The sequence below is a fragment of the Trichosurus vulpecula genome, chromosome 9 (genome assembly GCF_011100635.1).
Source record: "Trichosurus vulpecula isolate mTriVul1 chromosome 9, mTriVul1.pri, whole genome shotgun sequence".
Classification (NCBI taxonomy): domain Eukaryota; kingdom Metazoa; phylum Chordata; class Mammalia; order Diprotodontia; family Phalangeridae; genus Trichosurus; species Trichosurus vulpecula.
This window is the reverse complement of record NC_050581.1, coordinates 36334363-36356607: the sequence shown is the minus strand read 5'-3', so window position 1 is coordinate 36356607 and position 22245 is coordinate 36334363. Positions and strand designations below refer to the sequence as shown.

The following is a 22245-nucleotide window of genomic DNA, read 5'->3' as shown; positions in this document are numbered from 1 at the left end:
TGACTTGTCCAGGGTCACACAGCTAGTAAGTGGCTGTGGTTGGATTTGAAGTCCGCTGCTCCTGACTCCAGAGCTGGTGCTCTATCCACTGTACCACCTAGCTGCCCCTCTGTGGTCAGATTTTTAAATGAGAGTTTACTTCAGTAGAGATCTGAAGGATGGATTGGAGAAGGGAGAGATTGGATGTAGGAAGTCCAGTTAATTATGTTTGATTAGTTCATGTTGGGAGGGTTCAATTAGATAGTGACAGCGGAATTAAAAAAGCAGAAGATAAAACTATAAAAATATTTCAGAGGTGCTAGTGACAAGATACGGCAATTTTTTGGATGTGGATGATGTGAGTCAGTAAAGTAGAAAATGACATAAGGCTTTGAACCTGAGAGGACAGTCACGTTAATATAAAGATTATTTTTGATCATTGACATCGTGTAGATGTGTGCTCATCAAACCTATCCACCGCTGCCATGGAGAATGTGCTGGGGACAGTACAGGTCAAAGATGGAATTCCTATAAGTGGTGAGGTTCTCCCCATGCTCCTGTTTGTGGATGACATTGTGCTCATTATATCAAAGCCCTATACATTGTACAGCCTTCTAAATTAGATCCATAGTCACTCAAAAGTATTTGGAAAAACCAAGTGGATGAGGAATGCCTGTTACCCCTTATAAGATATGAAGTTGGATAGACAACCTATGTAACTGGTATTCTATTACATATATCTTGGAAAGACACTGCACAAGGATAACGAACTGGGTTCAGAATTAAGATGGAAGAGAGTATGCTGGGTAGCTTTTAGTTAATTGCACAATTTTCTCATGATCCCAAACTTCTCCCTGAAATCAAGGCCGCTCTCTTTAATACTATTTTTTCCAGTGATACTATATGACTTCAAGTCACGGAATACTGCAGTTCCCATCACCCAAAGTGTAATGAAGAGAGAGTGGGTGGGGAGGTGGGGCACACAAGTAGACTACAATACTTTACAAAGAATTACTCAGCAAAGGAGTCTAAAGGGTGTCATTGAATAAATATAGGACACCCTCCCCCAAAGAAAAACCTAGTCACATAGGACAAGTGATTGACCAATAGCTAGCCCCATGTTTAGTATCCTTGTAAGGTCAAGAGAACTCAAGGATGCTGTCCAGAATGTTGGGTGGAAGACAAGAGTTGTGCACGTTGGGCAGACATGGATTGATTGGAAGGAATCCCCTCATCAAGGTCCCATTGGAGTCTTAGAGCCAAAGCATCAGTGATCTAACAGTCCCCTTCTCCCTTCATTACCAGATGATATCATATTTTCAAGATGGTTGGGCAAGGTAAGGGGGATGGTTTATGACTGAGACAATAACACCAGATATAGAGATTCATCCATAACATTGACCTAGTTACCTAGCACATTTTTGTAACCAATGGATTGGAGGCAAATAGTAGAAAAGCACTAGGCATCAGAAAAGATAGGCATCAGGACTAGATAGGCATCAGAAAAGTACATTTTAAACATAGCCTGAGTCATAGTCTAAGTCCTAGATGAGGGTAAAGTAATTTCATCTTTCATAGTCCTCACCTTCTGCTTGACTTCTCACTTCTCTTTCCTATTCCAGTATTCTCTAAAATCTCATAATGCTAAGGGTAACTCTAGAGATCTTCTACTTCACTGCCCTCATCTTCCAGATCATGAAACAGAGTCTCAGAGAAGCTGAATGACTTAGTCAATTTCACACAGCTCAATAGCTAAGCCAATACAAGAACCCAGGTTCCTACCTTTTCCTTTTTCCTGCTTGTGTTCTTTTTACCTTAGCACAATCTCTCCCTACTTGTTTGCCCCCATTATATCCTCAATTTCCTTGACTCCATTGGTGGGAATACAATGTTGACATTTCTAGAAATTGTTACTACTTGGTTAATGCGCATTTCCTTTGCTGTCAAGCCTTGGCTCAACACACTGGAAGTAAATGTTACCACTGTCTGTTACAACTGGTTAGTACTATATTATTGAACACTATTCAAAGAAATTGAATATTTGTCTAAGGAGAGAAAAAGGCTTCGTAGTAGCATTGGAATCTAGTAGTCCCAAGTATCCTTTTCTGGTACCAAATCTAATTTGTGGTTCCACACACAACCCACTGCCATGATTTTAATCTGGTGATTAGTAGATTATTATTACATTAAGCCATAGAGAGCTAGCCTCAGAGCCAGAAAGACTTGGGTTTATGGCCTGCCTCTGATGCATATCAGCTGGGTGAGCCTGGACAAATCACTCAACCTCTTAGTTCTTTAGGGAGCTCTTTAAGACTATAATTTGCAGAGAGGTTGCTAACCTGCATTGGTAGAAGGAGTTTCCTATAGATCACAGGTCTAATTCTTAGCTTAACACTATTATGCAGTGTTCCAAAAAGTGTTATTTTTTTTTAGGCCATTGGGGTTAAGTGGCTTGCCCAGGGTCACACAGTAAGTGTCTGAGGCTGGATTTGAACTCTGGTTTCCTGATTCCAGGGTCATTGTTCTATCTGTGTCCCTTAACTGTCCCCAAAAAGTTTTATTTCAAGACTAGGCCAAACTATGTTACAGTAGATAGATAGATAGATAGATAGATAGATAGGTCTGTCACATATGACCCTGAGCTATTTAACCTCTTAGTGTCCCAGGCTACTTTCAAAGATTCAGAGTTGTATAGCGATTGTAGATAGGCATCAGTAAAGGGAGATTCTTTATGTAGAGTTTTATATACCAATGAAATTACAGGTTTGGAGAGAGAGAGAGAGAGAGAGAGAGAGAGAAAGAGAGAGAGAGAGAGAGAGAGAGAGAGAGAGAGAGAGAGAGAGAGAGAGAGAGAATGAATTAGGCACAGTGCCCAGCATTGGGGATACAAATATAAACAAGCAAAATAGTCCCTGCTCTCAAGGTGTTTACATTCTAATGAGAGAAGACAACACATAAAGGGGATTTGGGGACACAAACCTTTGCATGCTATGAGGGAGGCCTGGAAAGCTCACTCACCAGAGGAGGAGAATACGAGGTTCTGGTAGGTAGGAAGATGGGGATGATGGCTGAAGTGTTAGATAGTGTGAAGATGGCCAGGAAGCCGGAGTACAGGTCTGACCTTGGCATGCCTGTACTCAAATTTCAGTGGCTTCCTATTGCTTTTAGAATAAAACATGAAGTTCCCTGTTTGGCTGCTAAAGCCCTTCATGGCCCAGCCCCAAATTCATTTTCCTGACTCGTTATATATTATCCCACTTCCTATTCTCTACAGTCTTGCCAAAGTGACCTTCTTATATAGTTCCTCACACACAATAATCTCATCTCCTGTCTCTGGGCCTTTGCATTAGTCACCACTACCCCCACCCCCCTTATGCTTGAAATTCATTACCTCCTCACTTCCACCTCTTAGAATCCCTTACCTCATTAAAACTCAGCTCAAATACTACTTTCCACATGGAGTTTTTCTTGTTCTCCCCAGCAGCTAACATCCTTCTGAACTACTTTGTATTTATTTTGTATTTTGTATACACAAACATATCTGTATATGTGTGTGCATGTATATACTATAGGAGGAAACTATATATCTATAATATACCTATATATCTACATCTATTTCTATATATACATACACCATAGGGGGGGCTTATATTTCTATATGGTCTGCTTCTATAACATGTATTCCCTTTCCTTCTCTGTGTATACACACACACACACACACACACACACACACACACACACACACACACACAGAGTGTTCCCCTAAAGTGTTTTTGGTTCTTCTTCATTCTCAAAGAGAACCAAAATGATGTAACTACTTTGTGGTCAAGGTATGATGTGTCCAATCGTGGCCAATCAGACCAATATGAGCTCAGAAGGCTCTACCACAGGTAAGGCACAAATAGCCCATAGGAACAGTGTGTATACTACATATAGATAAAATCTCCCCCTATGGAATATAAGATCCTTAAGGACTGTTAGTCCACAAGCATACATTAAATACTATGTGCCAGGCACTCTATTAATCATTTGAGATACAAAGGAAAGGAAAAGCAACCTTGGCTTTTAAAGAGCTCACTCTCTATTGGGAGAGATGTAAACAACTAGAAATATATAGGATGTATACAGGGTAGATGGGAGGGATGAAAGGGGAAGATACTAGCATGTTGCAGGACTAGGCCTCCTGGAGAAGGTGGCAATTGGGCTGAATCTTAAAGTAAGCCAGGGAAACTAAAAGGTGGAAAATCCTGGAATTAAGAGATGGACTGTCTTCTGTGGGGTATAGCAAGGAGGTCAGTTTTACTGGTTCATAAGGTATGTAGAGGAAGTGAAGTGTAAGGAGACTGGAAAATCAGGAAGGGGGCAGGTTGTGGAGAGCTTTAAATACTTAACAGGAATTTACATTTCATCCTAAAGACAGTATTGATCCACCGGAGTCTGAGCGAAGGAGATGAAGTGTTAGATTTGTGCTTTAGGAAAATAACTGGCACCTAAGGAAAGGATGGATTGGATTGGGAGGTAGAGATGAGGCAGGGAGACCTTTAGAAAGCTGTTGCAGTAGTCCAAGAAGAGGTAATAAGGGATGAAACTGGGGTGGTGGCTGTGGTAGCTGTGTGATTGTAGAATAGGCCATTTATAGAAGGAATGTTTAGAAGGTGGAAAGGACAAGATTTGGCAGCAGATTGGATATGCACAGTGAGGAAGAGTGAGGAGTTGAGGATAACGCTGAGGTTTCAAGCCTGGTGACTAGGATGACAGCGGTGCTACTAACCTTCAATAGTAATAGAGCAGGGACTGTTTCATTTTGTTTTTTTATTTCTAGCTCTTATCACATAGAGGCACATAAGGGCTTAATAAAAGCTTGTGGCATATTGATATATTACACTGCCTCCCAAATAAACTTTTTTCAGGAGGATTACAGTTATCATTTCCACATCAAGGGGGTTCGGGGTGAGTACCCCCCTCAATCTGGAAAATCCACATAAAATTTTTTGGCTGTCTCTTTGTACGAAAGAAGTCAGAATTTTTCTTTTTTCTTTTATGGGGTATTTCCAGTACCGTATTATGAAATTTGGGTTGACATTACATAATACTATATTATATTTTATAGTATGCACTATAATATATTTTGTGCATTTTTGAGCTTCTAAACTTTTTCTGTGTCATCTGAAGCTTCCACAAAACTCCCCCCAAATTCCCATTTAATTTCTTAGGCCAACCCACAAAATATTGAAACCATGATGGGGAAAGTCATGATGTGGAAGGAATAACTGTATTATTATTTAACCATTAAAACAGCTAATCTAGAAGCAATTGGTTCTCTTCTGTATCAGAAGTTTTTAACCTGAGGTGTGAGTGTGTAAACTTGTTCTCTCTCTCTCACTGTCCATATCTATACATATATGTATGTATCTATATTTATACATAAATATAGAGTCTATATTGCTATCTATTGGTAGATATTGATATATACAGATAGCTAATTGTATTTCCACATGATGGCTTCCTTTGTAATCATATGTAACTTATTTTATGCATTTTAAGACCATTAGACTCTGAAGGATTTATGAGGCACCCAAAGGGATCCATGACATAAAAAAAGTCAAGAATCCAACTGTGTGTGGTCAGTCTGATTCTTTCATTAATAGTGAATAGTGAAATAGTGGATGTGATTATTTTATCTTGGCTAAATGAAATTGACCACATTGCGTTGTAATACTCCTAAATTCATCTAAAAGTGGTTGGTTAGAAGCTGTTGCATATAAACATAGTTTACTTTTCACAAGCACCCTCTCAGGTAGAAAAATAATATATGCATTTGAAATAGTGGGAAACTTCATTAGTAGATAGTGTTAATGACTCTTGCAGTCATTTGAGTCTGAGATAAATTTCAGATTATTAGGCCCCTTGGTTTGTATTCAGAAGGTTCAGCAAGTTGCAAAAATAGAAAATTCAGCTCTGCAAAATGTTTTAGTAGCCTTCATAAGATTAATTTTGTCCTACCTGTGTTAGTATCATAGTGCTGGTGCATAGGATAAACATGTTAAACTCAAAGCTTCCTAGTACTCTAAGCCATATTTCAGAATCTAATTTACTGGGAAGACTGATTTCTTTTGGGTCTAGCCAAGTTTCCTTTAGGTAGGCCTGTGCTAATGTGAATGGCTGAGAACAGGATCTCTTCTGGGCAGGCTGATTTTATCTGTGGCCCAGGGTCATGTGAGAATTCTTTTTATGCAGTCACTCCTTCCCAGGCACAGTTTTAGTTTCCCTGGAAGCCTTTTGTGTTTTATGTGGATGACCCCCCCCCCCCAAAAAAAAATCTACCTCTGAGCCTTCCTCTCTCACCTCTGCCCCCCATCCCCCATGACATTGAGAACAAAGGAGAAAATGTATTTTATTTCATTGCTTAAAGAAAGATTTACTTAAATACCCCAAAAATTAAACGTTAGAGGGAAAAACAAAACAAAAAAATGCTAGGGCACTGATCACTTGGTGGAAAGTTTGTTTTACTTCAGTGAATTTTCACTTTAATGTCTGAGTGAATGATTCTGATCTACTGGCTCAACAGATGAGATAAATCTGTAATCATTTTTCAAGGTTTTCTATTTAATGTGGCAAATACTCCATGTGAAGAATTTCACAGACTTGGTTTGCCAGAATTGAACTTCATAAACTACTGAGAGAGCTGCCTGCCCTGGATGTGATCGCTAGTGCTAGTCTCATGAGATTTGGAGACATTGGGGTTCAAATGCTGCCTCTGGCTCTTGCTGGTCATGTGACTCTGGGAGTCATTTAATATCTGTGCCCAGGCTACTCTCACCTCCCCTCCTTCTTTCCCTCTCCTTCCCCCTTTATCTTTCCCTCTCTCCTCCTCCTTCCCTTCCTCCTCTCTCTCTCTCCTCCTCTGTCTGCTTTAAGGAGATCCCTCCTATAATGAAATCACAGCATCATTTAAAAAAACAAACTCTCCATTTCCAAACAAAAAATAAGCATCTCCTGCTTCCCCTCACTATAGTCTTATCCTGAAAAGATCAAAGTATAGTCTGTCTGCTGCTCAAGGTTCTAATGACAATTATTTTTAAAAAGGCAGAATACATATCCTCTGATAGAAACTTGCAGGATCAGAGATTCAGAGACTACTAGAGCTGAGCTAAGCCAATCTCAATTTATGAAGGATAAAACAAGCACCTAGAGGGGAAGTGATCCGTGTGCCTAGTAGTTATATTCCTAAAGTGATTGAGGATCCTTCAAGTTTTTTCTCTTAGGGCAAATTTCTTGCCTTCAAGCTAGACTAGTTAGCATTTATTAATTTGACTAGTAAATCTTTATACCAAGTATAAAGGTCAGCTACAATTTATCCTCTGTCTAGAATTATCACATATGGATTACTGATGTCATCTTCTGACCATCTCACAAGTTTTTCAAGGGCATCTGCCTATAACAACTTCATTTCTAATTAACTTTCATTTCTAATCTCCCAAGTCCTTACTCTCCATTCAGTGCTTACAAATACACTAAAAATAACAAACCCTGACCTGAAGCACATATTGTTTGCTGTTTGTACATAGTTATTTTCATGTTCTCTCCCCCATTAGATTGCTAGGTCTTTGAGAGCAGAAACTGTCTTTTACCTTTCTTAGTACAGTACCTGGCACATAGTAGGTGTTTAATAAATGTTTATTGACTGCCTGATCAAAATGTAATGAAAAAGAGAAGTTCCTTTAAAAAGTCAAGATCATTGATGTTTCCTTTAGAGAATGCTGTCTGGTATAGTAGAAAGAATATTGGATTTGGAGGCAGAGAATCTGAGTTCAAATTTGGGTCTTTGCTACTTACTACTTGTTTGATCCTAGACAAGTCAGCTCACATCATTGGTTATCTGGTTTCCTCATCTGTAAAATGATGTGGGTGGACTAGATGATCTCCATGATTCCTTCTAGCTCTAAATCATATGTTCCATGTGTTGTAATATAATATATAATGAAAAGGTGGTTCTCTAAGAAATTTAATACACAAATATTTGTATGCTGTAAGGAGATAGAGAGAGAGATAGAGAGGGGGGGGTGGGGTTCTGTAGAAAGGGTGACAATATTCTGTAGTCCTAATTTCCTTTTAAATTCGATGGTGTGAATTCTAGTCACTATAGCTGTGATTTGCTCAAATGCTGTATGTATCACTGCTATTTCTACCACCTGGGCTGGGAAATGTAGGATTTTAGAAAGACGCTTGGTTTGGTAGAGTGACATGGCACATCAAAAATTACAACCAAAATTTCTAAATTAAGAAAGCCCAAGCTACTTTGAAAGATATTCATTACAGTAAATTTTATTCTTGGGTGTGGACCCTGTTACTTAAAAGGAGAGTAGCAGAGTAACACTCTAAGAGAAGAGTTTGTCAGACTTGTTTTTCCTCCTAATCTGCCAAACATGTTTGGATTGGGCAGGAAGTGAAGCAACTCCTCAGAGGAAGCCCAACATCTGTATCTTGTCAGATGGGGTAAATTGTACTTCTACCTTTTCCTTGAGAGGCTAGGCTGAATTTTTGGCTTCCAATTAAAGGGTGGAGGGAGAACAAGCAAGGTGGGCCAGACACTTCTTTTTCTACACAGTTATTATCTTAGATATTAACTCAACATGTTACACCTAGAATAAGGATTAGTCATAATTAATTGGTTGTTAGAGCCTGACAAGAAGTTCTCTAAAAAAAGACTCATTGCAATGATGTCACAGTGATGATTAAGGCCACCTTGATTGGTTGAAGATATTATCAAATGCAGAATAAGTTTAGGAACCATACTTTCATTCAACAAATATTTATTAAACATCCATTGAGTGCAAAGCACTGTGCTAAGTCATCAGTGACCTACTACAGCCTTTCAAGTTACATTTCTGAAGGATGATATAACTTTTTTTGTGGGAATTTATGTTGGTGGGAAAGAGAGAATGATGGCAGTTGGTAGAACCTACTGAGGTTATAAGAAATTATAGTTACTACTTTGGTACATTCTGTTTTATAAACTTCAAAATTTAAATATAAATGTAATTATTTTCATACAATATCAGTTACTACCACAGAATTTTGAAAAGCAAATGGTATATTTTGGAGTATGGGATAAGACTGATTTCTTTGAGAAGATGATCCCAAGTCTTTTAGTCAACTAGCCATTTAGTGATAACATAATAATTTTTATTCCTTTTTCCATTTTCAATTACTTCACTCCCTGAAGAAGATGGCTGCATCTTTTTCTGGGTAGACTGCAAATTTACTTTCTTGCTTCTCTGCCTCTTCGACTTTGGCTTAACCCCTTCCAGTTTAAAGCCAGAACAATGACCTGGCTTGGGAGCAGGCCAGTCTCCCTGCTTATCATCTCGGTTTGCACCAGCCCTTCTAAATGAGATATCTTAGCTCTGAATTTCCCTCTAGGACCGAACCAAAAAAAAACTCCGAAAGGGGAAGAAAGGGAAGGATCGGCATTCATTTTATCTTCATTCTCACGAGTCTTTCTCACCCGAGCCCGTCCCTCTTCCCCAGAAATACGTGTTACCCAATAGACGGGAACAGAGTCCTACTTTACTCACACCTGGTGAGTCATGTGATTCATTAGTCACCCTTCTCCCCTTTCTGTCTGATGGTAGCAGTCCATTAGAATGTTGCCCGGGAATTTAGGGCTCGGCCGCAGGAATGTTTCGGAGTTAGTTGCCTTGTGGGTTCAGTGGGGTTAACACTGTTGTGGGAGGAGGGGCCTGGGGTGGATCCCCGCGTACTTGGAAATCTCAGTTTTTTAGAGGGTTGGAGTTCACGGGCTCTTGCTTAAGAGCTCTTCCCTTGGTGGTGTATGATATTTAGTCGGAGAACAAAAAAAAGAGCGGACGCCTTGTATAAAGTGCTGCGACACCCTGTTAAGAGAGGAGTTGGGGTGGCAGGGGGGACGAGGATTGCCTCGTTCCTTCCCCCCAGCATTCAAGATGCCCGTGAAAGGAGACCGGCTGTTTTCCCACAGGCGAGAGCTGTCAGCCTGGGTCCCTGTGAGTAGCTTACATTTGCTTGGGGGCTGGGCCCAGGGTTAGCCGCCTACTTGGAGAGGCTCTGGCTAGAGGGTGAGGGGTGGATTTAGCTCTCTGGCCTCTGCATAGCTGCTCCACAGGTGTCTAAGGCTGGGAATGTTTTCTGAGGAACATGCAAAACCTTCTCCAGCAAACCCCAGCTCCTCGATGCTGGAAAATTGAAGTTCTTCATTCCCAGAGTCAAAACCATCGGTTACTGCTAACCATTTTTAACTTGAGGACTGTTATTGTGACCCCCCCCCCCCACCCTAAGACTTGGTTTTCCTCATTTTCCAATGTCAGTCGTAGCTCAGGATAAAATTCAGCCACGGTCCACTCTGCCCAGAGACTTAGAAAAAAACCGTGCCTTGAATCATATGCCCCGCAGTACCCTCAGTTGTGGTCAGTTTATATCCAGCCTCGGAGGGGTAAGGAGTCAGTGAAAAGTCATAGGTCTCCTATGATAGGTATCCATAGCTATCCTATCAATGCCTTTAAACAGAAAGGTGTTTGAAACCATTCTGTCTCTTTAAAACAACAGTCCTCAAAAAGGTTGCTTTTGATGTAAACCCAAATTGTTTTGAAGAGGGCAAGGGGTGGGGTTTAGCAATGAGTCTGTTGGATCAAGAAATAATTACTTCTTTGCCCTTCTTATATCAGTCCCACCGCTGAGTGCTTGAATATTCAAGTTGTATGTGAAGTTTCTTTTCTTCTTTATTTTTTCTTTTATAATCCGTTGGTTTCAGTGGTGAGCAGTTTAGGATCTCTACTATAGTTTTAACTTTCTTAAAATGTTAAGGAATTTGGGAGTGGTCAGCTCCGGGGTTTGGTAATGGAATATGCAGCCCTTTGCCTCTATTTTCATTTCAGAACTCAGAGTTACTTTTTTAACGCTGTGGTAGCAGTTTGGCCTACGTGATGCTGGCAGTTTCTTTGCATTGCTTAACGGATATTTCCACCTCACAGAAAACAGTACTGCCGGTTGGTTCATTTGGGGTTGGTAAGGTAGGGGAACTGAAAATCCAGGCAGAGATGTGAAGGGAAAAATAATCCTAAAACTATTGGATTACCAAAATAGACTGAACAAACAGGTTTTCTGGCTTCTCCACCAGATAATTTATCCTCCCCTTAGTCATAGAACTTTTCATATCACTTCTCAGCTCCTAGACCTTCTGTGGCCCTTTTGACTGAAGAGTGAAGATCAATTTCCTCTGCTGGGTATTTCCCTTGAAAGTATGTGGGGTCACCTGTATTTTGGGAGACTGTACCATATAAAAGTGTTGAGAATTCACTCACATTTTCTTACCAGATCTTTCTCGTATGGGTCATTTGAGGTGCCCCACAACCTGGTACTACCCTCCCTTGCCAGCCCTGTCTTCTTCAGTCAAACTGAACTAAATATTTGTCCTTCAAATGTATCCTATATTGCCTCTAGTCTTCCATTATGGTACTTCTTATGGTTGAAATGTGTACTGCCTCCCCAATTTCTGTTGAATTCACAACTCATCTTTTAAAGTCCATCTCAAGTGCCAACTCTTCCAAAAAGCCTCTAATGCCCCTCCCCTTGAGTGAGTAAAAACCCCATCAGAACTTGTTGACACTTTATTCTAGATTTCTCTTTTATCTTTTTATAAATATCTTTTATTTTTGACATTGCCTTCATTTCATCTAGGCTGCACAGTGAATAGAGCTCTGGACCTGGAGTCAGGAAGACCTGAGTTCAAATTTGGCCTCATTCTAGGCAAATCACTTAACATCTGTTTGCCTCAGTTTCCTTGTCTCTGAATTGGGGATAATAACAAGACCTACCTCCCAGGGTTGTTATGATTATTAAATGAGATGATAATTGTAAAATGTCTGGAACATAAAAAGGGCTATATAAATGTTAGCTGCTATCATTATTATTATTTCTGCATCTGCCTCTCTCTGCTTCCCCAGAAAGACAACCCTTGTTAGAAAAAAACAAGAAAAAAAACAGCAGTTCAGTAAAACCAACCCATCAACTGTTTGACTATGTATGCAGTATTCTGTATCTATTGTGCCATCTCCCATCTTTGCAAAGAAGGGAGGCATGTTTTCTCAACTGTTCCAGAGCCATGGTTGGTCAACATGACTACATAGCATTCAATTTGTTTTATTTTTTTTTCCTATTTACAGTCTTGTAGCCATTGTATATTTTATTTTTCAGGTTCTGCTTCATTCACTCTATGTCATTTCAAGTAACTCTTTCCCTTCTTCTCTGAATTCTTAATATCCATTGTTGTTCCATTACATTCATGTACCTTAATTTGTTTTCTCATTGCTCAACTGATAGGCATCTACTTTGCTTCCAGTTCCTTGTTACTGTGTTGCTGTGAATATTGTGGTGTATGTAGAATCTTTATTTCTGTCTTTGACCTTTTTGGAACACATGTCTAATAGTAAGATTTCTGGGTCAAAATGTTTTTATCACTTTTTAATTCCAAGTTGCTTTCCAGAATTGTTGGACCACTTCACTGTGACACCACACTCTAAGAAAGAGATCCTGCAGAATGTGGAATTTGAGCTAAGTCTTAAAGGAAGCCAGAGAAACCAAGGGGAAAAGGTGGGGAAGGAAAACATTCTAGATGTGATGGAGAATGGCCAGTGCATAGGGATAGAGATAGGAGATGCAGTGTTGTGTGAGAGGAACAACAGGTAGTGAGTGCTTGGAGAGGGGAGCAAAGTATTAGAAGACTGGAAAATTTAGGAAGGCACCAGATTGTGAAGGGCTTTAAAGTTAGACAGAATTTTATATGTGATCCTGGAGCTAATAGGGAAGTGCTGGGGTTTATTGAGTAGGGGGATGATGTGGTCAGACCTGCACCTTAGGAAAATCACTTTTGGTAGCTGAGTGGAGGATGAATTGGAGAAGGGAGAGATTTGAGGCAGGGAGACCAACCTGAAGGCCATTGCAGTGATTGCGGAGTGAGATAAAGAGGCCCACACCAGGGTGGTAGTGGTGTAAGTAGAAAGAAGGGGCTATGTAGAGAGGTGTTTCAAAGGTAGAAATGACAAGACTGGAGAACAAACAGACTGTATAGCCTATATGCTGTAGACATTTAATAATGATTGTTGACATAATTAATTCTCAGACTGATCTATTTGTGGGAAGTTCATTATCCCTGCCAATTCTTTCAAGTAGCTTTGAGATGATGCGACAGTCTGGCTAGTTTGTATCATCTTTGCTCAGAAAGTGAGTTTTTTCCAGGTGGAATATTAAAGGCTCCATACCTAAGAGAATGACAATTTTATTTGCTCATTCATTTAGTCAACAAATAGTGAGTATCTACTAATTTGAAAGATATGGGTCTAAAGACTAGAAAGGTAGTTGGAAACCTGATTTTTGGAGGGCCTTGAATTTCAGGCTGGGAAAGAACATTATGCCTTAGTTTCATTTTATTATATGATGAAAAAATATTTAAATATGATTTAAAAATTTTTAAATCATTGCAACATATTAATGATATCAAACAGAAGTTATTTATTGTGTATGATAAGAGAGATATTTATCTAAACTTCTGAAATGACTTGTTTAAATTAAAAAACCTGTTGGTCACAGGATTAAATGACAGAGATAAAAGTAGAACTGGGTTCTCCTTTGCTCTATTTCTGTAATCTTAATTTTCCCAAACTGTATAATATTTTTAAAAATAGATTTTTTATCAAGCTCTTATTTTATGTCATCCTTTCAAGGAAATTTACCTCCCTAATAAGGCCTCATTCCTGTGAAATAAATTTTAATGCTACTCGAATTGCCACACCATTAATCATTGTTTTTTTTCCCCTTCTAAACTTCTTCATTAAACTGTTGAAAAGATAAAACTTTAAGGGTAAAATATTCTGAAAAAGAGGAATAACGTAGATTTTTGCTTCTATGCTGTTGCACTAATTTTCTAGTGTGGCTCTCAGAGAGTTAAAGAAGATGAATTTCCACACCTTGGCAGAAAAATCACATTTGCACTCAATTCATCATTTATTTATTCAACTTTTGCCATGGTTCTTTGGACAATGATAAGAGGTTTTTCCAGTCCTTCAGCCTTATCAAATGCTAGAGTTTTTAAGGTTTGAGAGTGTGAGAACTTCTGAGTAAGTTGAATCCATGAATTCAGATTTGAATTTAGTATAATTCTCTCCCTTTAAAAAATTAGTGTCAAAAGTTTATATCAGAAGACTGCTAAGGGGTTGGAGTGATGTGGAATTCTATGTTCACTACAGACCAAATACTTTATGCTGTATTTTAATATTAAATTTGTGATGAAGGGAAAAGATGTTTGGAAAGATGGTGACTCATGCTGGGACCTTTTTGTATATTTTAAAGCAGAAAGGGGAGGCCACCATCTGGGTGATGGTAATGAAGTCATAGTTCTCAAGGGAGACAGTGTAATATAGCGCAGTGTCTGGCATATAGTAGTCACTTCATAAATGTTTATTGACTATGACAGTAGAAGATTACTGAACTTGACATTCAAATCTCAACTTTGACAATACCATTTGGGACCCTGAATCAGTCAATAAACATTTATTAAGCACCTACTGTGCCAAAGGCTGGGTGTACATATGCCCCCCTTGCCCCAAAAGACAGTCCCTTTCCTCAAGGATTCATAATCCAATGGGGGAATACAACAAATAAAAGGAAGCTGGAAAAGGAGAGAGGCTGATAGGGGATGACATGGGCAAGGTGCCCTAGGAGGTTGTTGTGTTTGTCCTTCATTCTTGAAGAGGACCATGACATCAGGGAAATGGTGATATGACTTGCAGTTGACTTTGATTTGAGTGAGGGAGGGTGCCCTAGGAGTGGGGATAGTGGGAAAGAAGACAAAGGAGGAAAAATGAGATGTTCTGAGTTGAGTTCCCTTCTTAAATGGTGGTTTTGGAGTTCCTGATCGCACCCTCCATTCACAGGGACAGCTGGTGATGAGGTGGAGTAGTGCCGTCGTTGTTGTGATCTTGCTGGATGGTGAGAAGAAAAGAAGGTGGATTTTTATTGATTAAAAAATATAATTAAAATGGGATTGATTGGATTTTACCTGATTGGAATTTACCTTCTGTTCATTTTCCAGGGAAACATCACTATTGTCTCCTAAAAGTACATTGCCAAATTCAGTGGTACGACCACTATTCTTGCAAATTGACATTTTCAGCATCCCTGTTAAGTGATGGCTTTCCACCCCAGGTGTGACCTAGCAAATTAAGTATTCTGAAAAGCAGCAGGCTGTGGTGGAGAGAACCTTGGACTTAAGAGTAACAATTGTGTCCTTGTTGGGGCTTTCACAACCTGTGTAAGCCTTAGTGTCTTCCTGTCAAGTGGGGTTGGTAGGTCCTGCCCTTTCCATCTCTCAGGATAGTTATGAGCAATAATGGATCATACTTTCTATAGAGACACCCCCCCCCGTGTATAAATGTATATGTCATAATTTAATAGATATCATAAATTAATAAATTTAACAAAATTTAATAAATTTAATAAATGTATTCATCATAAATATACAAACACACATACACATATGTATACATGTATGTATATATGCATGTATTAGATATAGATATATGATTGTTATGCCCATTTGACAGGAGAGAAAATTTAAGCCTAGTGTGGTTAGGTTACTTGCTCAAGGTCACATGACTATTAAATATCAAGTCATAGACATGAACCCAGGTCTCTGGACCGAATTCAAGTGGTTCTACATTGCCTATTAATCAGAGGAGCTGAGCTCTGAGCTCTCAGATCAAAGGAGATAATGCACTTTGTAAACTGTAGGTTGCTATTTAAGTAAATTATGTAGGCCTATTTTTTTCTTCTCCCAAATTAAATTAGTAATTTCAGTACCTACTATACACAGGAGCTCTGTGTTTAATTAGGGAGGAATCTTCATCATTTTTTTTAGCTATAGCCTCAAGACAAAGAAAAACAGAATGATCATATTCAGTAAACTTAGAGATTTAATTTATCCAAATATTGAGTTTGCTGGTAGACTGTCTCACCTGCCCTTTTGCTCAGTTTTTCTAAAATGGAAATGATTGCACTGTCCATTTAGATCTTTGATAAAGTTGTTGCTAAGATCCTATCTTTGAGAAATCTGAGTTCTAATCCCATTTCCGTCACTGAGAAAATAAACTTTTATTTATTATATTTTATTTTTTAATCAACAAACATCCACCTTCCTTTCTTCTCACTTCCCCTTTTATTGAGAAAGAAAGAAAAACAAGACCCTTGGCATGATTGGTCATATACGCCCAAACTATCTCAGTTTGCTCCCTTAAGTCCATCACTTTTCTGTCAGGACATAAATAATATGTTTTTCCGTGAGTCCTCTGGAATTATGGCCAGTCATTGTGTTGGTCAAAATTCCTAAAACCTTCAAAGTTGGTTATTTTTATGATATTATTGTTATTGTACAAATTGTTCTTCTGGTTCTGCTTATTTCACTCTGCATCAGTTTATGCAGGTCTTCCCAGGTTTCTCAGAAACTATTCCTTTCATCATTTCTTAACAGCATAGTATCACATTCTTATACTATAACTTGTTCCCATTTTATGAGCATCCCCTCAGAGAAACTAAGTAAACTTAGAGAAGTTATCTTACTCTAATAAGCGTCTTTTGTTTTGATGAATTCTCATTCCTTCTAATACTACTTTCACATTTTCCTGTGTTGCTCCAGTTTAGAATATCTTTTTTTGGTGTGTGTGTGTGTGACACTAATGGCATTATCAGAGTGATAAAAGTCAAGGAGAAAATAGCATTACAGAGGGAATGTCATTTTAGAATCATATGAAATAACTTATTTATGCTGCGATATTGCAGAAGATTGTAGACAGCAAAACAACTTTAAATGGATATGTATTTAGTTTTTGAAAAATTTTTGGTCTCAAAAATGTTGGTTCTTTGAGGAATCCTTTTTAAAAAAATGAACTTTTCATTAGCATGAGTTCTTTTTAGCAAGAATAAGTCATTCCATACTAGTAAATCTTACAAAAAGGAAGAAATACTGAATATTAGATTCTAGTTACTTAGTCTACAAAAATGGGAGGTAGGATTCCTTCTTGTGATAACAATAGAAAATAAAAAATTGCTAAGACTTTCCTTTTAGACACAAAAAATACTCTACATATGTTTTGAGCACACAATGAGAAATCCTCCTAGGAATCCAAATTTCGTGTGTATGAAGAGAAGGAACTTTTGGGTGTGGAAGCTCTCTCTCCCTGTTCAGATAGACAACCAACTTCATTTTTTTGTGATCTTAGAGATTTGCCCAGAAAAATTAAGTGATTGGTCCATGATTGCAGAGCTAGTGGCAGTGACTCTGTGACCCTGTACAAATGACAACTTTTCAGCATATGTGGCAACTTCAAAATAATAGTGCAAACCAGTTGCCTTTCTGCATTGGTAGAGGTCATTTTCTCTTTTGGAGTTCCTATACCAATAAAATCACAAGTCTGGTTCATCTTTCCTCCCCCCAACCCGAGTACTTTTTTTGTAAATCCAATTTTAGCTCCAGGGTCAGCTCTGAAATTTTTTTTTTCTGCCCAGTATAATTCAAAAAGCTATTTGCTCACTCCTATAAAAAACATTGATGCCAAGGCGAATTATACCACTTTAACAGTCTGATTTCATTTGATGAGGTATAATTAACATCCTATGTCAAACTGGTCTTAAAGAATTAGCTTTAAAAAAAAAACTACACACACACAGACACATAGTTTTTATATAAACAGTATAATTTATGACTTGGTTAAGTATTTCCCACTTTAGGCAGCATTGTAAAATATATTCAGAATGTCTATAGGAAAAGAGGTCTGGACCAACATAAATAATAACTATGTCCCAATGCCTAGTAGGCATCCTATATAAAAACCAGAAACCAAGTCCAAGATCTTGTGTGAATTTTTGAGGTCTACAAAGGAAAATTCATTCTCATCCAAGACTGTGTTATTGTGATTATTATTTTTGTTCATGAGTGCCAGTTACTGTATTGTACTAATTAATAAATTGTTATTAAGGACTTCTAAATTATTATAAAAGACATTATTGAGGAAATAATGTGACTGGAGAGGCAAATGAGCCATTTAGGGAAAGAATTAAAGAAACAGAAACAGTTCTGGAGATAAGGTAGCCTGAGATGGAAAAAAAAATAATTCCAAAATATCCCGTTGCATTGAGTGGAACCTCTTGAGGATTTGTGGACCAGAATCTTCATTGGATAAGAAGATATGGAGGGACTATAATTTGCTTTGGTAGAGAGGCCTACCAAAATGACACTGTATCAGGTCCATTGTAAATCAAAAGAAAACCCTGATAAAGAAGAGAATGAACTTTTACTAGGCCAAAGGTGGCATTTTGCTTAGAGGAGCTAGCTAATGCAATCAGAAAAGCCCTTTTGTTAGGTGAGAGCCATTAACTGCCAGAGAATCTCACTCTTGCCTTCAAGTAACACTATTGAGAAAATAAACACCTTGTTGTGCAAGAGGGCAGTGTCAATATGTTGTAAACTGTGACAGTAGTTCACATACTGTTGACCATCCTCTCTTCCCTAGATACTCTCTCCTCTTTGGGCTTCACTGCTTTTCCTGTATTAGGATTCTTCTTTTCTTTGACCCCATGCTTTTTTGTTGAATCATCGTCCACATCCTGTCCCCTAACTATGGGTGCACTTTAAGGCTCTCTCCTAGGCCCTTTTCTTTCTCCTTACTCCTTTAGTGACTTCATCATTTCCCAGGGATTTAATTATTACCTGTATGCAACTTACTCCAGATAGCTATGTATCTCCACCCCTAGTCTCTCTCAAACATCAGTCCCTCATTGCCAACTGACTTTTGGACATTTTGAAATGGTTCTTTTAGGCATCTCAAATTCAAGTCCAAAACAGAACTTTGTTATCTTTTCCCCACCTTTGCCCCAAACCTACAACTCTCCTTAATTTCTCTATTTCTGTGTAGGGCAGGAGTTCTTAACCTGGGATCTATAAACTAACTTGCTTTTAAAAATTCTTTTGACAACTGAATTTCAGTATAATTGGTATCCTTTGTAACTAATCCTATATTTTATTTCACGCATTTAAAAATCTGGTTCACAGAAGGGGTCCATAGATTTCACCAGACTATTGAAAGAGTCCATGACAAAAAAACCCCAAAAAACCCAACAACAACAAAACATTCAGAACACCTGGTATAGGGTATCAACTATCTTTCCAGTCACCAAGGTTATAAACCCTAGAGTTTTTCTTGATTCCTCACTTTCTCTAACCCTAATTCCCATATTCAGTCATATGCCAATTTTTTGGTTATTCCTCCGCAACATTTTTCAAATCAGTCCTTTCTTTTTACTCAGCCACCACCTTCATCAGTCTGCCTGGCTGAAGTCTCCTCCAGCTACAATGCATTTTTTCCTCCACCCAGCGCCAAATTGATAATCTAAAATCATAGCTCTAATCATACCATTCATCCTGCTGCTTATGCTGCTGTGGCTCCCTATTCTCTCTAATGTCAAATACAGACTCTTCTGTTCAGTATTTCAAGATCTTTGTTACCTAACCCCAACTTAACTTTTCAGGCTTATTTATTAACATCACTTCCCTTCACACACTCTCCAGTTCAGTGAGACATGCCTTTTTGCTGTTTCTCACACATGGCATTCCATTTTTTTTCCCATTTCCATGCCTTTTGCACAATCTAGAATGCACTTAGCCTGCCTCTTAGAATACCTAGTTTCACAACTCAGCTCAAGGGCCACCTCCTTTATGAGGTTCTCCTGACCCCAACTACTAGTGCATCCCCTCAGAATCACCTTTTATTTGTGTATACTTTTAAAAAACACTTATGTGTACATACATTCTGCCAGGCTAATAAAGTGTTAAGTTCTTGAGGGGCAGGACTTGTATTTTCGCCGTGCCTTACAAAACATGGCACATGGACTTAATGTATGCTTTTATTAAGTCCATACTAGTTAGTAATAAATTATATTAAATAATAATAATTATTTTTGGTTGATTGATGCTAAATTTATTAAGTGATTCCAAGTACCACAATATTAATTGTACTGGAGTATATTTTTAGGAAAGCAATCCAATTTTAGTACTCGAATGGGTAAGTTCTTGAATAGTTTTGAAAAAGTAAATGAACTGTGGTTGGCTTGTGTGAAAGAACTCACAAAATACTCTGGTTTTTTAAAAGGAACCTATACAGGGGTATATGAAATATGACTGTCACATCATTAGCAACAAATGGAAGACTGATGACTTTGGGAAACTAGATTAATGAAATTCGTATGTTGGAATATTTTCTGTAGAGATGGTTTTACATATTTAGGTTACTTTTAAAAATCATTTTGTTCGTGAAGCATGGTGGTGAAGATGGCTATCCTTGGGGTTGGTTAGGAAGATCTGGGTACCTCGATGTTAAATTGTGTGATACTGGACCAGTCAGGACTTTCAGTACTCCTGGATAAATCTATGACTTTAAATTACAGAGGAGTAATTCAGAGGAGGGAATTTTCACATAAATAGGGATCACAGGTGTGAACCTGTGAGCAAAAAAGTAAAGAATGGAAATAATTTTTTGAGAATTTATGTTAATTTTTCCTAGATGCTGTTCTGCTAAGCACAGGGTGCATATCTATAATCCTTGTTTTTCTTGGGGAGGCTATCGTTGGGGAATCTCTGGACCTCAGGAGTTCCGAGCCGCAGTAGCAGAGCTTAAGCTGATCTGCTTGAAGTCCAAACTGTAATACAGGTCAGAACTTCCTTTTTGATCAGCAGTGAGATTGGCTGGTGAGTGTCTGCTGCACTTCCAGCCTGGGTGAAGTAGGAACATTGTCTCTGCCTTCTTCCCCTCCACACCCCACCCTCCTTCAAATGATACTATTTTGCAGGTGCTGGTTTTTTTTTTTTTATTTAGCCTTGCTCCTACCCCACTTTGGAACCTCTGTCTGGGGAAATTTTTGTTTTTGGATTGTTCCAAGAAGGCAGTCTGAGTGAGCTGAAGTATTGCTGTGTCTTTTTAGCTGGGAAAAGTGATGGGAAGATGCATTATTCAGTTAGAGTTTAAATAATGTACCAGTGCTGTGTGTTGTGTGTCCTTTTAGGCCTTCCGTATCTGGTCAGCCTCCACCGACCTTTCACACAGCCTTTTGATAAAATGCTTTCTGCTAATTCCTTCTCCACTCCTCCGCTTCTCCCAGTGAAACTTTTATGCATTTTGGTAGCCTACCAACTTTCCCATCTTCTTTCCATACGCTTATCTTTCACTGACCCACCTTGTCTCCAGCTCTGGCATAGAAGGAGGCTGTTCTAATGAAGTCGAAGAGTGTTGTTGATGGTTTTTTTTTCTGTCCTTGGGCCCTTCACATGACTCAAGTTAAGCCTATTGGTTTCCCTTGCAAAGCTGCATTGTTTCCTGACTAATGCAAAATAACTCACTGGCTACTATTCCTCAGTACAACTCCAGATGAGCTTCTTTTCATGGTTTTGCCTTACTTTCGGGCAGGTCTGTTCAGTGTCTGAGTGTGTTTTAGGGTTGTGGAGAGATGTGTGTTTTGGCCTCAAGGGTGAAGAAAGCAGAGTGAATTCATCTTACAAAAGTACTTTGAGATTTCCCAGAAGTAGCACTGGTAACATTCGTTTGGTCATATTTTTCCTGGCATTTTACAGAAAGGATTCTTAACCTGGGGTCTGTGAACTTTTAAAAAATAGTATGTTTTGATAACTATTTCATATGATTGCTTTACTTTGTAATTCTATGTATTTTATTTTATGCTTTTAAAAATATCATGCTGACAAGGGGTCCTGTCAAGAATCGTGAGTTTTCGTTTGTTTTAGTGGAAGCTAGGTGACACGGTGAATAGAGTTCTGGACACGGGAACCAAGAAAATTTGAGTTAAGATGAAGCCTCAATACTTATGTCACTGTGATGTAACCTCTGTCTGCCTCAATTTCCTCAACTTTACTTCCTCAGGGTTGTTTTGAGGATAGAATTAAATAGTATTTTTGAAGTATTTTGTTTGATTTGCTACATGAATACTACTTATTATTAATAAGGAAAGGAGGAAGAAGTTGTATTTTGTATTTGATGACATCGAAATTAGAAGGGTGTGAATTTTGCTTGTAAATCAATGAAAAAATGGTGGAATGCAGAGAGCATTGCTGGGTTTCAATTCTTGTTCTGCTACTTATTACTTATGTGATATTGGTTAAATTAATCTTTATGAACC

At 38.5% G+C, this 22245-nt stretch overlaps 1 protein-coding gene across 3 annotated transcripts in view; it reads left to right on the top strand.

The window, feature by feature from the left end:
- Positions 1-22245, top strand: part of TJP2 (tight junction protein 2) — a 128079-nt gene that overhangs the window by 16858 nt on the left and 88976 nt on the right. The window contains exon 1 of one of the 3 annotated variants that reach the window (XM_036737824.1): positions 9746-10004. The exons of 1 other annotated variant lie outside the window; for it this stretch is intronic. In XM_036737824.1, the coding sequence (XP_036593719.1) occupies positions 9945-10004 (60 nt within the window). In that variant the 5' untranslated portion in view covers positions 9746-9944. Of the gene's footprint in view, positions 1-9745; positions 10005-22245 lie in introns of those variants that run through there. One more of the 3 variants, XM_036737827.1, reaches the window with a different exon arrangement.